At 44.0% G+C, this 18,248-nt stretch overlaps 2 protein-coding genes across 2 annotated transcripts in view; both read right to left on the bottom strand.

Annotated features, from left to right (window-relative positions):
- The window catches only part of LOC309550292 (uncharacterized protein), a 979,642-nt gene that overhangs the window by 103,073 nt on the left and 858,321 nt on the right, over positions 1-18,248 (bottom strand).
- LOC309550710 (uncharacterized protein) overlaps positions 1-18,248 on the bottom strand; it is a 36,396-nt gene that overhangs the window by 4,247 nt on the left and 13,901 nt on the right. Inside the window, exons 2-5 of the mRNA XM_082251045.1 lie at positions 4,535-4,663; positions 4,200-4,334; positions 3,465-3,686; positions 3,208-3,346 (exon numbers count right to left, since the gene is read on the bottom strand). Of these exons, the coding sequence (XP_082107171.1) occupies positions 3,208-3,346; positions 3,465-3,686; positions 4,200-4,334; positions 4,535-4,630 (592 nt within the window). The 5' untranslated portion in view covers positions 4,631-4,663. The remainder of the gene's footprint in view (positions 1-3,207; positions 3,347-3,464; positions 3,687-4,199; positions 4,335-4,534; positions 4,664-18,248) is intronic.

An 18,248-nucleotide genomic window follows, 5' to 3' on the forward strand; every position in this document is an offset into this window, starting at 1 on the left:
TTGATTTTTCTGTGTGCAAGTATTTTATGCTAGTTGATTTTCTACCCCATTAGAGCTTCTACCACCCCAAAATTTGGTCATTTTAATTCACCTTAATTGACATAACTTCAGACGCACTTCACTCCGTAACCCGACTACAGCAGGTTCACGGGTCAGGTTAGTCAAACACAGAATATTATCTGCAAATTTTATCCAATTGGTTATTATATCTACAGCAGGGGAATATGGTTATTGTATTCAATCTCATAAGTATACACTTTACGGTAACAAATTATTTCCAAGCCTTATTGCAAGATAAAGTGTCTGTGTCAGCCTGATAATCAAATTGTTACTGGTGTCTTTCATTGACTCACTGTAAATAATTAATAATTTCTTTTCAATAGCCTCAGTCTATACTAAGGCTTTTTATTCTGCTTGGCAAAATAATTTAAAATAATTAAGTCAGTTAAATGATTTTATAAATTGTTGTTGTATTGGCAGACTTGTATAAAGTACTCGAAATTTCTACTTGAGTAAAAGTACAAGTGCTGGATCAAAAAGTGACTTGAGTAGAAGTGGAAGTGCTCGCAGAAAAAGTTACTTAAGTGGAAGTACTAAAGTATTCAACATTTTTTTTACTTAAGTATTGCAAGTAGTTTTTTCCAAAAATTTGCTACTTAAGTACTAAAAGTAAAAGTACCAGTAGTTTTGAAAAAAAAATTCTACTCAAGTACTGAAAGTAGAAGTACAAGTACTGTGTTATGTAGTTATTAAAGAAAGAAGTCAAAAGTTTGAACATCATATTATTTTTTATTATTTCAAATGATTAACCTGTGTTTGTTAGTAGTTTCTTGATGCACTTTAAGCGCTGTAGCACCATTTATTTGTTTGTTTCATATTTTCTTTTTATTGGAAAGATTTGGTATAGCAGCTTTTATTATACACAGCCTTTATTTTCGTATGCGCTGATTTACAAATGACATTATACACATTTTTTTGAGCTTTATGCAACCTGCCATCTACTGTTCTGGCAGTGGTAATTTTTTTAAAAGTAACGAGTAACTATGCAGCACAAAAATAAAATATTGGAGTAGAAGTATCGAAATCATCGAAAAAATGTAGTGAAGTAAAAGTAGAAGTAGGAGAAAAAAATTCTACTCTAGGAAAGTACAGATACCGCCTTTCGGTACTTAAGTACAGTACTTAAGTAGTTCTACTTCGTTACTATACATCTCTGTGTATTGGAGGCACTGTGATTTGAATGATTTAGCTGACTAAATTAGTTGTTCAGGCATTCCTTTCCTTTCTTTATTCATGGACCTTATGCTAGCCATACACGCACAGAATTTCGGCCGAAAATGGTCGATTTAGGAAAGATCGTTCGAATATCGGGCCGTTAGTGAACACAAGTTTACCAACGATTACGATACCACACCCGGCTAATCTCGATGGATCCACAGCGAAAATTTTTATCGATTCAACGAAAGTGTATACGTCTATGGTAAAATTGAAACGAAAATAATATACTGAATCGTACTGCGCATGTATTTGACATATCAGTGAACCGGAAGAAGAATCTATAAACGAAAGAATGTTCATTCGTTTAACATGTTTGTTTCTACACACTGTTCTAAAATGCATGTCTCAAAACAAGCAAATTATTCTATTGCTGTTTATATGTGTATGTATAAAATGTATGTATATTTCTCTCTCTCTATATATATATATATATATATATATATATATTAAAATGAATCACATATTATACACATATTATATGTTGTATTGTTGTATTGTTATCGAATGATCAGTATGCTCAGCAAAACGATTCTTGAAACGAGTTTATTATATCGGTTAGTGGCCAATTCGCTTTCGACCGCCGAATAATCGTTCAGTCTGCAAACGGCCGAAATTCTGTGCGTGTATGGCCAGCATTAGAGAGTAATGCCCCGTACACACGTGCAGATTATCTGCAGACTTTTGTCTGCAGACTTACCTTTTCTATGTAGTGCAAGGGCCTGCCGGATTGCATACAAATTGAAAGTGTTTAGGTTTGACCTCATATTATATGGTTTTGGTAAGTCTGCAGACAAAAGTCTTCAGATAATCTGCACATGTGTACGGGGCATGAGGAAACAATGATAGCTGTTTTTTATAGGAGTGACAGCGATGGGAAGATTTTAGGACAAGTGTCCCCATCCCTTCTATCATCCACTGCTATCTTACCAACATAGGAAGTACTGCTTTTTCCCTATTTAGTCCATGATTTAGTCATGAATAACAGCGGGGCTGAGCCCCACCAGAGGTCAGAGAGTGAGGATGGGGGAAGAACAATCAGGATGAAGACTAGACTTATCCTAAAGTCCACCATTATTGGATTTTTGGCTCCTCCCTCATTATCACTTTTTATTTAAGGTTTCAATGTTTTAGGATGTTATCATATTATTATCACCATGTGAAAGTCTGTGCTCCAATCAAATCATCAGATATCAAATATCCAGATGGTAGGAAATGGGTGCAACAAAAGAGAATACATATTATGTTTATATATAGCAGTGGGGACAGAGCAGAGTCAGGACTATTCAATATACAACATATTGTATATGATACATTAATTAGGAATGTATAGTATCAGGACTATGTAATGCATATGATTGTGTTTAGTGCAGGGGTTAGGAATATGCAATATACAATATAAATTATGTAGTGTGAGGGTCCGGACTCATTATATTGGTATTCAGTAATCAGTGGAAGCTTAAATGTTGTCTTGAGACAAGTTGCAGAGGTCCCACACCGCTGCCTCCCATCCCTTCAGACTGCACTCAGTGACTTGGGTCTGATACTATACAGATATATCCCTCCACCCGGCACAGCCAGCTAACAACAGAGCGAGTAACCCCGGGAGAATTGTTCAGTCATAGATCTTGTTAGACCCGGCACAAGGCACATAGCCCAGGAGCCTAGCCTGGGCAATGCCTATGGTGAAAATCAAGAATTTGCTGCCAGCTGAACCCCAGAATCTCCATAAATCCAGTCTAGATACATAAATTGTGTCTGCAGCACAGAGAAGGAAGATTATCCGAGAGAAATACAGGAATACAGGATGGGGAACACAGCTCAGGAGAGTGACCAGGGTATTACAGGCTGATATCACCCAGTCCCCACCCTACTCTGGACCAATCAGTGAGCAGTATGGGTGGAGGAATGTATTTAGTGTTAATGACCCACCTGTGCTGATCTCTGTAGGAGTGTCCTCCTCTATAAATGTCCCCGTTATTCCATCCTCCTCCATAGATTGCTGATCATCCCTCACATACCTCTCTTCTTCTGCTTTAACCTCAACTTTGATATCTATTAGACCTTCACCCTAAGTTAAGAAAAGGAGAAAAAACGTCATCTGAAAATTACAAGCTTTAATATTGTCTGTTACTGTATATATAGGATTTAATATTGAGTCTATATTCCAGATGTTCCCTTCCAACAACCTTGTAACAGTGAGTGATGGTGTGATCTTCCTGTGTGGAATCCCAGGAATACAGAGGACGGGGACATCTCTCTGGTGGGTTTCTGTTGCTGGATGACTCCACCTTGGTGTCCTGGTACAGATCTTTGTGTCCTTTTAGAATTACAGATTCCTTCATCACCCCATCCTCATCATCCTCCTCTTTGATCTCTTCTTTAACTTTAGAATCTCTCAGGTTTCCACTCTAAATATATAATAAAAATGACATCAATGGTAACAATGCAGATAATGTACAGATCCTAATGATACTATCAGTGATTGTTCCTCATCTACCTGATGATGGTGAGGGATGGTGTGATCTTCCTGTGTGGAATCCCAGGAATACAGAGGACGGGGACATCTCTCTGGTGGGTTCCCATTACTGGATCCATCTGTAGGAAACACACACACTGACTGAATACATTGTTTCTATGTGTTTATCAGATGATGGGGGATCTAGGTGGACCCTCTGTACTGCTCTCTCCTTTACAATAAAGTCTCCTCTTACCCGGTGATGTGAGGGGCGGCTGATTCTCCATCATGACGTCCTTGTAGAGATCCTTGTGTCCTTCTAAATACTCCCACTCCTCCATGGAGAAATAGACAGTGACATCCTGACACCTTATAGGAACCTGACACACACAATGATACAGTCACCATCCAGACACATCCCTTGTCTGTTACTGGATAATGTCCCAGAATTCCCAGCACCGCTCACCTCTCCTGTCAGAAGCTCCATCATCTTCTTGGTGACTTCTAGAATCTTCTGCATGTTGTGTCTCTCAGGTTTTAGGGAGTCACATGGAGGCACTGTGATGGTCATATGAGCTCCTGACTTCACTAGAGGAAATCTCTGTATTGAAGAACCAATAGGAATATTAAGTTAGAATCCCAGAATCCTCCTCACCTCTCCAGTCAGGTCTGTGTTTTATTAATAGAGATAAGTGTGATGTCATGTGACCTCCCAGAATCCTCCTCACCTCCCTGATCAGGTCTGTGTTTTATTAATAGAGATAAGAGTGATGTCATGTGACCTCCCAGAATCCTCCTCACCTCTCGGGTCAGCAGGTAGATGATCTCCAGGGTGAGGTTTAGTATCTTCTCAGTCATGTAACTCCGGTCCTCCTCCATCCTCATTGGTGCCGTCATTTGATCTACACAGGTCTCCTTGTAGACAGATAACTTTGGGAAATGAAAGTAAAAATTATTTGGATAGTATTAGTGGATGTGAGGGGGGTAATACGAGGGTTGCTGTACATTTAAGGACTACTGTCCCCATGTGAACACATTTAGTCAGGACTGTTTAGTGTTTGTTACCCTTTCAAGGTCCCAGAGCCCTCCTGACCTGCCCAATCAAAAATCCCCTCTTCTCTGTTGGGTTGTTTTGTGTCTGAACTGGTTTTGCTAAGTGTTAAATCTGCAGACAAGGAATGATAAATACAATCCTTCCCTTGACTTGTTTGCTTTGAGGCTGTGCTGTGAGGTCAATGTAGGGCCATCATGATGTCCATAAAGGGGAACTTGCTGGCTTTTGCCTGGATTTGCCGGCTAATCCGGATAAATGCCAGAACTCCGTCTGCAAGGCACCATTTTTTGGCAGCTTTCTGACTGACAGGAATGATGTCACAGTCACTCTCTGCAGCAAGAGAAGGTATTGGATAGTGGGAGGATGCTGTTGGTGGTGTAGAGGGCTGTGGAAGAGTAGTCTGTTCTTTTCCCTCCAGTGGCAGCCCAGTGTGGGTAGAAGGCGGACAGCAGGAGGGAGGGGATTGTTCGCATGGTTGCCAAGTATATTGTAGTATCCAGGACATTGTACAAAGTGGTAGTGGGTTCCTGGGGGTCTGAATTCCTGCACTTGGGACTGCCAGAGTCTGTGTCATGGGATTGGGTCATGTGTATCGGACTGGCCAACCATTAGGAGACACTGCACAAACAGACCTTCTATAAGAACAAGTGACGTTCTTCATTCCACTTAGAATACTGGAACATATCACTTGACCAATGAGATGGATAAGAAGGTAAAGGATACCTTCACTTCCTGGGAAGGAGTTAGGGAGACTGCAGGTGGGAGGACCATCAGAGTCCAAGAGCCTCCCTAAGTCACACAATCCCCCTTAGCTCAGAGCCTTTCAGACTGACTATTTCCTCAGAGGCCCCCACACCCATTCAGCTCCAATACCCCCTCAGAGTCATTCAGCCCTAAAACTTCCTCAGAGGCCCCCACACCTATTCAGCTCCAATACCCTCTCAGAGTCATTCAGCACTATTACTTCCTCAGAGGCCTCCACACCCATTCAGCACCAATACCCCCTCAGAGTCATTCAGCCCTAAAACTTCCTCAGAGGCCCCCACACCCATTCAGCTCCAATACCCTCTCAGAGTCATTCAGCCCTAAAACTTCCTCAGAGGCCCCCACACCCATTCAGCACCAATACCCCCTCAGAGTCATTCAGCCCTAAAACTTCCTCAGAGGCCCCCACACCCATTCAGCACCAATACCCCCTCAGAGTCATTCAGCCCTAAAACTTCCTCAGAGGCCCCCACACCCATTCAGCTCCAATACCCCCTCAGAGTCATTCAGCCCTAAAACTTCCTCAGAGGCCCCCACACCCATTCAGCTTCAATACCCCCTCAGTCATTCAGCCCTATTACTTCCTCAGAGGCCCCCACACCCATTCAGCACCAATACCCCCTCAGAGTCATTGAGCCCTAAAACTTCCTCAGAGGCCCCAACACCCATTCAGCTCCAATACCCCCTCAGAGTCATTCAGCCCTAAAACTTCCTCAGAGGCCCCCACACCCATTCAGCTTCAATACCCCCTCAGTCATTCAGCCCTATTACTTCCTCAGAGGCCCTCACAGCCCACACCCATTCAGCTCCAATACCCCCTCAGTCATTCAGCCCTATTACTTCCTCAGAGGCCCCCACAGCCCACACCCATTCAGCTCCAATACCCTCTCAGAGTCATTCAGCCCTATTACTTCCTCAGAGGCCTCCACACCCATTCAGCTCCAATACCCCCTCAGAGTCATTCAGCCCTAAAACTTCCTCAGAGGCCCCCACACCCATTCAGCTCCAATACCCCCTCAGAGTCATTCAGCCCTAAAACTTCCTCAGAGGCCCCCACACCCATTCAGCTTCAATACCCCCTCAGTCATTCAGCACTATTACTTCCTCAGAGGCCCCCACAGCCCACACCCATTCAGCTCCAATACCCCCTCAGTCATTCAGCCCTATTACTTCCTCAGAGGCCCCCACAGCCCACACCCATTCAGCTCCAATACCCTCTCAGAGTCATTCAGCCCTATTACTTCCTCAGAGGCCCCCAAAGTTATTTAGCCACACTTCCTTCTCAATGGTCCCCGAGTCCTTGAGATGCAGTACACCTTCAAAGACTCCCAGAGTCCTTTCGTCCCACTACCTCCCCAGAGACCCCTCAGTTCCTCTACTTCCCTCAGAACCTTCAGTATTTTCCTTCCTCTGACACCAATGATGGAAAATATTCTTCATGGCAGGCTGGGGAATGTTTTCTTCCTCCTGACCAGCAATGTAAGGGGTTCTATGCTCCATACTCCTGACCCCTGCACTCCATCATTGTGTTGGCTGCATATTGTAATAATTGCCCTTTGTAGGCCAAGAGAATGTTCCGGCCCCGTAAGTGAGGAAATTTTCTTCCGCTGAAGGGTTTAATCTACATTTCCACACTATATATGTGTGTATCATCATCTGCTGGAGATAAAAGACGTCACAGTGACTATGGAGGAAGAGGACGGACATGACGGGGGGGGGGGGGGGGGTTAACTGGGTGTAAATAGAAAATAAGATCTTATTACCTCCTCTGCTGCCACTTCCAGCAATGTCTCCTCTCTACTTCCTCCCAACTCACCTCTCACCCGGAACTTCCTGTCTGTACCTGACATCACTTCCTGTCTGCTTTCCCTACAGACTTCCATTCTCATTATAAGTGAGATCACCACTTTGTGGAGCTCAGAGGAATTGCAGCTCCAAGAAACATCTCATAGCGTAAATACGGTGTAACATTAAAAAACCCTACCTTGTGAAAATTCCCTACCCTCGTCACTTCCGGGGCACATACGTCATTGAACAGCTGAGCAGCTTACCAGTGCACATGCTCATAGCTGCGGAGGGTAGGGAATTTTCACGGGGTAGTGATTTGTAACGCGACACCGCATCAGCTGGTTAAAAAACCCTACCCGTGAAAATTCCCTACCCTCGTCACTTCCTGTGCACATACATCATTCAACAGCTGAGCCGCAGTAACGTGAGAAAACCATACCTCGTGAAAATTTCATACCCACGTCACTTCCTGTCAGAAACTTAATGGAACAGCTGAGCAGCGTAGCAGTGCGTATGCTCGGAGGGTATGAAATTTTCACGGTAGTGTATGTAACGTTACACCGACTCAGCGGTTACATTAAAAGAGCTCGGCTGCAACATGAATCATCCCCGCTCCTACCCCTGTCACTTCCCTGATCTTGGCTAATAAATGTAAAAGCGGCAGCGGGTGTATGAAATCTAAATCACGGAGATCTCGGCTCCGTGATCCGCTTTTACATTTAGTAGCCGACATCAGGGAAGTGACAGGGGTAGGAGCGGAGATGATTGATGTTGCAGCGGAGATGTTTTAATGTAACCGCCGCAACAGCTGATGCGGTGTAACGTTATAACACACATTCCATACCCTCCGAGCATGCGCACTAGTAAGCTCCTCAGCTGTTCGCTGACCAGAAGTGACGAGGGTATGCAATTTTCACGGGTAGGTTTTTTTCACGGAACACCGCTTCCCACTGCGCATGCTCACAGCTGCGGAGGGTAGGGAATTTTCACGGGGTAGTGTTTTTTAACGTTACACCACGTCACATATCAGCTGTTGCCGCGCAAACATTAAATCATCTCCGCTCCAACATTAAATCATCTCCGCTCCAACATTAAATCATCTCTGCTTAAACCCCTCCGACTTCCCTGATCTCGGCTCCGTGATTTATATTTTCATAGACCTGCCGCCGCTTTTACATTTTGGAGCCGAGATCAGGGAAGTCTGAGGGGTTGGAGCGGAGATGATTTAGTGTTGGAGCAGGGATGATTTAATGTTGGAGCGGAGATGATTTAATGTACGTGCGGCAACAGCTGATGCGGTGTAACGTTAAAAAACACTACCCCGTGAAAATTCCCTACCCTCCGCATCTGTGAGCATGCACAGTGGGAAGCGGCTCAGCTGTTTAATGACGTATGTGCACTGAAAGTGACGAGGGTAGGGAATTTTCACGGGTAGGGTTTTTTCACGGAACACCGGCCTTGTGCTGTGTGTGTATGTACAGTTTTTGCCTGTAAATGTCAGTACCTTCATGGGCAGAATTGGAACAACCCCCCAGACATGTTTTTTTTTTTTTTTATTGTTTTTTAAGAAGAGAAGGTACAGATACAGAGCCGCTGGGCATACCCCGGATCATGAAAAATTAAACAAAGAAAACTTAGTAAAGCATAACAGAATTTAAAACATTCCAAAGACTTGCTGCTTAAACAAAAAAGAGGATGGGTTGGGGAGGCGCTCAATCATGCTAAGTGGTATGTGTGCTGGGGAAGAAAACCCCTGTCAGCAACCCTATAAATGTTTACTCATCTCCACTGTGCCGATCCCCTTAGTCGTCTAGGGAACTCAATTAATTTGGCAGGCAGTGTAGCAACTTTATCAAACCTACAAAACATGGTTACCCGACTTCCATAAGTGTGCGCACAGGGTGTGCTGGGTGTGCCTGGGCACACCCTAATCACCCCGTGCGGTGCAGATTCTTCCTGCTGCTCGGGCCCCCCCATGTTGTCCCTTCTTACCCCGCAGTGCTGTTGGCCTCCCTTACCTCCTATTTTGCTGGCTGTTGCGGGCATATTTCAAAATGGAGAGCGGGGGAAGTTGCTGGTAAATATGTAATTTAAAGGCCCTTTCCTTTTCTGATCGGTACCAATCACTCACTGTGTTCATTCTAACTGAAGCATAGTAAACACATTTTATTATGTTTTAGTTTGTGAATGATCAGTAAGCTGCTCAGCACAGAGCACTTCATATTCATTCACCGTCCAGTGCAGCTGAGGCTGGAGAGAAAGGGAGTGGAGAAACTCTGTCCTTAGTCCCTTTCTCTGTCTCAAAAGTTTAGACCTTTGATATTTCACCAAAGCCCCTCAATGGTGCTCCTAAAAATTGTAAAAAAAAAAAAAAGCAATTTAAACATTTGCAAAATATAATATATGAAAAAAAAATAGTGACACCATCCACTGCCCTACTGAAGCCATCAACTGCCCTACTGACACGTACACTGCTGTACTAACTGACACCGTCCTCTGCCCTACTGACATGTTAACTGCTCTTCTTACACCATCCACTGCTCCATTGACACCATTTACTGCTCTACTGACACCAACAACTGCCCTACTGACACGTCCACTGCTGTACTAATTGACACCATCTACTGTCCTACTGACACCAACCTCTGCCCTTCTGACACCATCCACTGCTCTACTGAAACCCTCCACTGCCCTACTGACACCGTCCACTGCCCTACTGACACCGTCCACTGCCCTACTGAAACCCTCCACTGCCCTACTGACACCGTCCACTGCCCTACTGACACCGTCCACTGCCCTACTGACACCGTCCACTGCTCTACTGAAACCCTCCACTGCCCTACTGACACCGTCCACTGCCCTACTGACACCGTCCACTGCCCTACTGACACCGTTCACTGCCCTACTGACACATCCACTGCTCTACTGACACATCCACTGCTGTACTAACTGATACCATCTACTGTCCTACTGACACCAACCTCTGCCCTATTGACATGTTCACTGCTCTACTGAAACCCTCCACTGCTCTACTGACACCATCCACTGCTCTACTGACACCATCCACTGCTCTACTGACACCAACAACTGCCCTACTGACACGTCCTCTGCTGTGCTGGCACTGTCTATATTTTACTACATTTTAAAATGCATTTATCAGAGTGTATGTGTCAGTGTGTGAATGTGTATATATATATATATATATGTATATATACTGTATATACATATACTGTATATATAAATATGTTTGAGCTTTGGGTTGCACACCCTAATGCAATAAGCTGTGCACAAGTATGCCAACTTCCACTTATAAAAGACTAGTTAAGGCAGTTGTTCTTAACCTGGGTTCGATCGAACCCCAGGGGTTCGGTGAGTCAGTCTCACGGGTTCGGTGGAGGTCATTTCTGAACTGGTCTCTGAAAGACAACAGCAGAAGTCACACTGATTTGCAGTAAATATTCATTATTATGTTTTTGTTTTTGTGTGAAAATCATGTTTTAATGGTTTTGTTCTTTGTTCTTAATGTTTTTGTACCTTAATGGTTTTGTTCATTTTGTGCACCTATGTATAAATATATACCTAAATATATACCTCTGTTTTTGAATTTGAAAAAATCATATTTTATTTTTCCAGTTAAGAAGGGTTCGGTGAATGCGAATATGAAACTGGTAGGGTTCAGTACCTCCAACAAGGTTAAGAACCACTGAGTTAAGGCATGTTGGTGGTAGGGTCGTGCTGTTCTGTCACAGTGGTGTCAGACTCAAACCAGACATCCCACACCTTATTGAGTTTTATCAGGCAGCCCCTGCGCATTTAGGTTTCTTTGTATAGGGAATGACTAAATTAACCAGCGACCTTCACATACTCAGAGTAGGTGCAGAAGAGACTCTGTACTTAACTATAATGCTCTTTTGAGCGTAAAACAGGAGCAAGCTATGTGCGAACAGCTCTAGAGGGGGCCAAAGCATCCTCCAACCCCAAGATTCGCGCCGCCATCAAACATACCTCACCGGATACCCAGTGATTTTTCAAATTCAATACTCCTGTATGACTTCAATTTACACCCTCCTGGATTATAACAGGGTGATACATACAACACAATGTCTTTGTCCTGGACTGATCTTTGGGATCCCTGTGATCCCTGTGGGAATATTTGGTTGAGCGCCGCCATCCCTGCTGTGCAACGACATCACGCTGTTTTTACAGTTTTTTGGCTTTTCTTTATCTTGCTGGAGTTTTACATACTCCCTTCTGTGGCAAAGTGACATGTGACCTTGTCAGGAGCACAGCAGTCCCATTGGACGCAGGTTTATACCTGCTTGTTTTTAATAGTTGTGGCCTTATTCGTCAAGGAATATTTCATGTGTCTGAGATTTGTTCCTATCTGACCGTTGAAAAAGGCGATTGACCAAAACGCGTCTGGTCGTCTTTGGAAGTCTCAGCCACCTTTAGCCAAAGTGACGTAACATATGGCCACATGTTATTTTTAAGTGATGTTTGTAATTTGTCCGCTTTTGAATTGAACTTGCATAACCTTTTTTTTGTATAATAAATCTATTGAAATATACCTACTACTCAAGGTCTGATTATTGCCCATAAAGTCCCATACCCAATGGGAATTCTTTTTTCTTGGGGAATTCTTTCCCCAAGATTCAGACATCCACCATCTGGGGTATAGGGAAAACTGGTAATAAAAGTAGGAACAACAGTCCAGAATATCTGTAAAAGAGGACAGGACCAAATCATGTGTAGATAGTTGGCCGAAATTATCTTGGCAACGCCAACAGCAGGGTGGGCAATCTGGGTAGATTTTATGCAGTCTGTATGGTGTATAATAGTACTTGTGAGTGTTTGGAGAGTAATGCCCGAAATCATTCCTAGCATAGGAAATAATGCTAATGCCCATGATCACCATCCGCATGAAGCTAGTTTAGGGATGTGGGTCTTCGACTCCCTTAAAGAGCGTATTCCGCAGGGCTTCATATGAGCCCACTAGAGAAACTTCTAGAGCAACTGCAGCTTTAGAGGCTACAGGGGTTGCAATTGCAACCGGGCCCCATGCTCCAGTGGACTGTGTGGCTCCCCTGTACACCTGGATAGGAGGGGCGGCGGGGGCAGCATGTAGAGAAATCACTGTCCTCCTTTTTCCTCCTGTAGCTGCAGGAGGAAAATGGAGGAGATTGGTTCCTCTGTATGCTTCCCCCGCAACCCCTCCTATCCAGTTCACTTGTGTTCTGGGCCCCTGTGTGCTCCCCTGCCCCCCCCCCCCCAATACTTTGCTCCCTCCCCTCTCCTGCCGGCTGCTGCAGGGGATGTGTCACAATAGAGAACCAGGAAGGGGTTGGTAAATATGTAATTTACCAGCTCCTTCCTTTTCTGAATGGACAGAGTCATAGTCAGTGACATTGTAAAAAAAAAAAAAATAAAATGATAAAAAATAACACAATTAAAATACCAAAAAATAAAAACTACTGACACAAGGAACTTCCAGGATTGCAAAGGTCACACTTGCGACCGGTCCCTGGCATTCCACCACTGTGGGAAGGCCCCAAGATGGCAGGAAGGGGGCCCACTGCAGAACTTGTGAAAGGGTCCCACAGCGGCACCGTAATAAAGGGCACTGCAATGAGAGTAAAGGGCCCCAGTATCAGTGGGAAGAGCCACAGGCTTGAAAGGAAGGGCCCCGGCCAGGGATCCGGGGGGCCCATCATGGTTTCTTGCACCGGGGCCCTGAAGGTTCTAGTTACTCCTCTGATTAGAGGTATCTGATATGAGCCAGTTGTGGGCATGTGACAACATTGTGACTAGGGTCTCTGTAGTATGGTTAGCTGAAGTCTAGGGGGCTGAGACCCCCATAAAAAACTAAGTGGTTTAAAAATCTATTTAGGGATCCATTTTGGAGAGTGGTGTAGAACATATAGCAATGGAGGTAGCAGTTTAATTTTAACTAGATTGATTTTTCCAAGTAATGATAAAGGGAGGTTCGCCCAGGCTTTCAATCTGGTCTTAAAGCTCTGGAGGAGGGAAAAAAGATTAAGTGTGCTGGAGCCCTGGACTCTGGGTGAAATATACACCCTAAGGTACCTAATCTTTATAGTCCACCTAAAGGGGAGAGACAGGTCTGCCACCTACAGAGCTTCAGGTTCAATTGGAAGGATTAGGGATTTATCCCAGTTCACCTTCAATCCAGATATTGAGGCAAAGTGAGACAATACGTCCCGGAGGAAAGTCCAGGATCCCGAAGGAAAAGAATAATGTCGTCGGCGTACAAAGCCAACTTTTCCTCCAGGGATCCAACCTACACTCCCCGGACCGCCGCGGAGAATCTAATGGCCAATGCAATGGGTTCCACCATAAGGGAAAAAAAGGCCCAGGGACAGGGGGCATCCCTGCCTGGTGCCCCGTTCAATAGGAAAGGGAGAGAGGAGAGCATCTCCAATTTCGATCTGGGCCACCGGTCAGTGGTATAGGAGCTTAATCAATGTGCGTAAAACGGGACCGAACCCATAAACTGTTAGTACCTCTTCCATTAAAGTCCAGGCAACAGAGTCAAACGTCTTTTCTAAGTCTAATGCCACCAACACTCTAGTACCTTGTTTGTCAAATGAAGCCTGTAAATGAGTATAAACTCTACGAATGTTGATCCCCAGACATGTTATTTAAAGGAATTGGCCTTTTTTAATGTTTCACTTTAATCATTTAAAAAAATCACTGCTCCTGGCCAAATGCAATAACATTTTTTTTTATTTTTACATTGGTACATGTTTGCCAGAGAGTTGCCCCATGCTATTTTATGACACCTCTTTGCCTATCAAGCCAGAAAATGGGCATTTGTGATTTGGCTTCCAATGATTTCAATAGGATTTGGGATCTGCGTCCAAACTTCTTTAAAAGTAGAAGTTCAATCAAAATGTAACTAAGGCGAAACCTACCCCCTTTCTAAGCCTATTCTATCTAACCCTGTAAGGAAAAGATGTGTATATGTAGCACTATCCCCTTGAGGACTGCTGGATTGTTCACCTTGGGATCCCCCTGAGTTACCGTTAGCAACTGCAGCATGCACAATTTATCTCTTTTCTCTCTGGCTCAGTCAATGATCAGTCTAGGGGATGTAGTTGTTTTTGTGGTTTTATTTAAATTATGGATGGGAGAAGGGAAGAGTGGGATACTCCAACTTAAACTATTCACAATAGGTGAGGTCTCCTGTCTGAAGATGCAGCCAGGCTGCTGATTCACCTTGCCACTTAGATGAATTTAGGATTATTTGTTAGAATGAATTAACTTTGGGATACACACCTAGTACCCCCTTTCACTCCAACTGCTGACACCCGTCCTCTGTCTATCCTACACCGGGGTGGCCCCCCTCAGGTCAGGCCCCTAGACACGACCCCCTGTACTCACAATACTGTTTTCAATGGTCTCCAGTGTCTCTACCCCTTCAGTCAGCTCTCATGGACCTCTGGGTTCAACTCCTTCCTTCTGGTTCTCAGCCTGACTGCCTGTAACCACATGCCACTGCTACAGAGGAGGAGACAGTCATCACCCTCCCTCCGGGACTCTGCTCACCAGTCAAAGACCCCACAGCACATGTGCTCCTGGCTTTTATACCACACCCCACAATGCACAGTGACAATCAGTCTGTGCCAATCACTGGGGCTGTATAAAAGCCTGTGTACCCATTGGTCAGATTTCCTCCACTGTAAAATATGCCTCCCTTTTAGACCAGTGTGAAACACTTCCTAGACCAGATGAATCACACACTGAGCAGAACTAACTCACAGATTCTGCTCTATGGTAGGCAGAAAGCAATATAGATTTCCCTGCTGCTCCTCTGATAGGCAGACAGAGCCAAACTATACTCTCTCACTAACACCTACCTAGGAGGGTGCTACATATACTTAACTATTCTGAAGCTGCTCTGGTCCGATCCCATGATCTCTCCTGCAGTGGCTTCTGTGTAGAAGAACGATCACCAACAAGGGCTGCAAATGCCTGGGAGATGGCATCACCCATAGGATTACTATGGGACATCTATTGGCAACTGTCCCTCCTCTACAGTAAAGCCACTGCTGATAGCCAATCATGGGACAGCACCAGAGCAGCTTTAAAATAGGTAAGTATAGGTATCTTTTATTTACAGGATTAGATAGAATAGGCATAGAATGGGAGTGGTGGTAGGTTTAGCCTTAATAAGATTTTGATTGAACTTCAAATTTAGGTTTTCTGAACCCTGATTTAACCAAACCGTGGGTAGTTTGGCTCATCCATACTAGAGAGCCAGTGGTCACATGCATCCCTGCCTGTTCCGTTCAGTTGTCAGCCATGGTTTCCCAGGGCAGCGTGAGCTGCCCACCCTAAAATTCCTATCAGGCCCTACCTTCAGGATTAGTATGGATTTTAAAGGGGACTCTACACAAAAAAACAGCATGTGGACCACACCAAAGCTCACACCAAGACCTTAAGGTTGAAAACTAAAAAAATGAGAAAAAAGTTTAGAGCCCCCCCCCCCAAAAAAATTCCAGCCTGGCTGGCTAGAAAAAAGGGTCACGTGTGCACTCTCTCCACCACCTGAACCATACCAGCACCACATGTCCTCAACATAAGGAGCATCTTGCTTCATTCACTACTGTTTGGAAAGTTTTAACCAACATGCAGGGCCAAAATGTGCATTTTAACACGTGTGCAAAAAAAAAAAAAATTAAAAAAAGACCAAAAACAACAATCTGGCAGTGACAGGGTTAATGTGATCTAGATGGAATTACTTTCCTGTGGTCAGACTAAAGAGCCCGGCTGCAGCCTGGTAATAACATTGCTCGAGGGTCCATAAATTTAGCTGCTATATATTTGCCAAGAATTGCCCAGAATTGCCCAGAAAAAATGCATGTACATTCCTTCTGTACCAATGGGGGTAAAACAACCAAACATAATTAGGGTATTTGCTGTGCAGTTTGAATGGCTTCCAATCATTTAAAATGGAAAATGTTGCATTTGGCAACTAGATGGCACTATTTCCTATGGTACTCAATGCCATCTAGTGGTCAATGGTTGGTTTAACCACTTCAGCTCATACATGTTTTTTGGTAAAACAAAATCCCCAAAAAGTGTATATTGATTGGTTTGTGCAAAAGTTATAGCATTTTCAAACTATGGGATATTTTTATATATTTATTTATTTTTTTACTAGTAATGGCGGCGATCAGCGACCTATAGCGGGACTGCGACATTGCGGCAGACAAATCGGACACTGGGTGACACTTTTGACATTTTTTGGGGATCAGTGACACTAATGCAGTGATCAGTACTAAAAAATATACACTGTCACTGTACTTATGATATTGGCTGGGAAGGGTTTAACATCAGGGGTGATTAAAAGATTACATTTGTGCCTAGGGAGTGCTTACTAGCTGTGGGGGAGATGCTTTTATTACTGGAAGACATGGATCAGTGTTTCTGCTTCACAGAAACACAGGATCCATGTATTCTGTACTCACAGAATGACAGTCTGCACTGTTTACACAGTAACAAACGATCGGCGGGTCCCAGTGGACATCGGGTTTATGGGTCTCACTGATCAGCTCCTGCTGTGTAAAATCACAGCAGGAGCGAGCTGCCGGCGGTGTGCGCTTGTGCCCAAAACTCGGAAGTGCAGAATCACGTATATATACATGAATCTGCATAGAGTGGCCACCCTGTAGCAATAAATCTGCTATGAGGTGGTTGTGAACCGATTAAGTCTCCCAAAAGAAGTACCTCTTACTGTGGACAATAGGCAAAGTTTTTGTGAAGCAGCTATCTGAGTGAGCCGTATTTAGCCCTGGTTCTTCAGCTGGATAGTGTTGGGGCCCAGTCTTTACAGTGGTGCACATGAGTACAGCCCCAGTAAAGTCTGCATGCAGTGAATAATGCTGCTAGATAGATGGCTAGTCCCTATGTGCTCAGTCTCTGCTATAAGCAGCAGGTCAATGGCAGCAATGTCCTCTCACCAGTCCCAGTGATACAGCAACAGGGGATTGCTTTTCAATAATCAGTTCACTTTCTGGATCTGTCCGGAGTGACTCCAGTCCTCAGCACATGGCTGCAGGCTTGTGGTAGGTTGATGTGCTCACAGAAGCAGCAATATGCACATCTCCTTGCAGCACAGAGTAAATTCATCGGTTGTCAGCCTGAAAAAATACAACTCTCTCCCCTTATACCTGGCTTGCATTGGGAATTGTAGACTTTTTTGGGGTTTTAATTAAATTGTTCTTATGTTTAACCCCTTATTAACCCTTAATCTACGCTACTCAGCCTTTTTAAGTCCTTATTCTCCTTCTCTATTTAATTATTATTTTCCTGCTGATTTTTTTTTATTTACTTCTATTTTACAAACTATTAATAATTAAAACTTTTTTATTGTTTGCTTTGTTCAATAACATTTTTACACCTTTAACCTTCCTAGCGGTATTCCCGAGTGTGACTCGGGGTAAGATTTTAGTGCCAAAAGCGGTAACCCCGAGTCACACTCGGGGTAGCGCTAAGAAGATCGCTGGATGCTGGAGGAGGTTTTACTTACCTTTTCTCCGGGATCCAGCGAAGACTGCGAGCGGTGTGTGGCGGCGGAGCTCTCTCCCGATCGTCTGCGAGCCCCGGCTTCTGTCTCCGGCGACGTGACGTCCGCCGGGGTGTGGAACCGGCGGCAAATTCGAATGTAAAATGCACCAAACACACTGATATCGTTCAAAATAAAATAAAATCACATTACATTACCCCCCAGTGCCCTTTCCTGCAGTTTTACTGTACTTTTTATGTAAATATATGTGTATATATATATATATATATATACATATTTATACAGTATATATATATATACGTATATATATACACATATACATATATATATATATATACACACACACACATATTATATAT

Source organism: Pelophylax lessonae, assembly GCF_965119305.1.
Source record: "Pelophylax lessonae genome assembly, chromosome: 3".
Classification (NCBI taxonomy): Eukaryota; Metazoa; Chordata; class Amphibia; order Anura; family Ranidae; genus Pelophylax; species Pelophylax lessonae.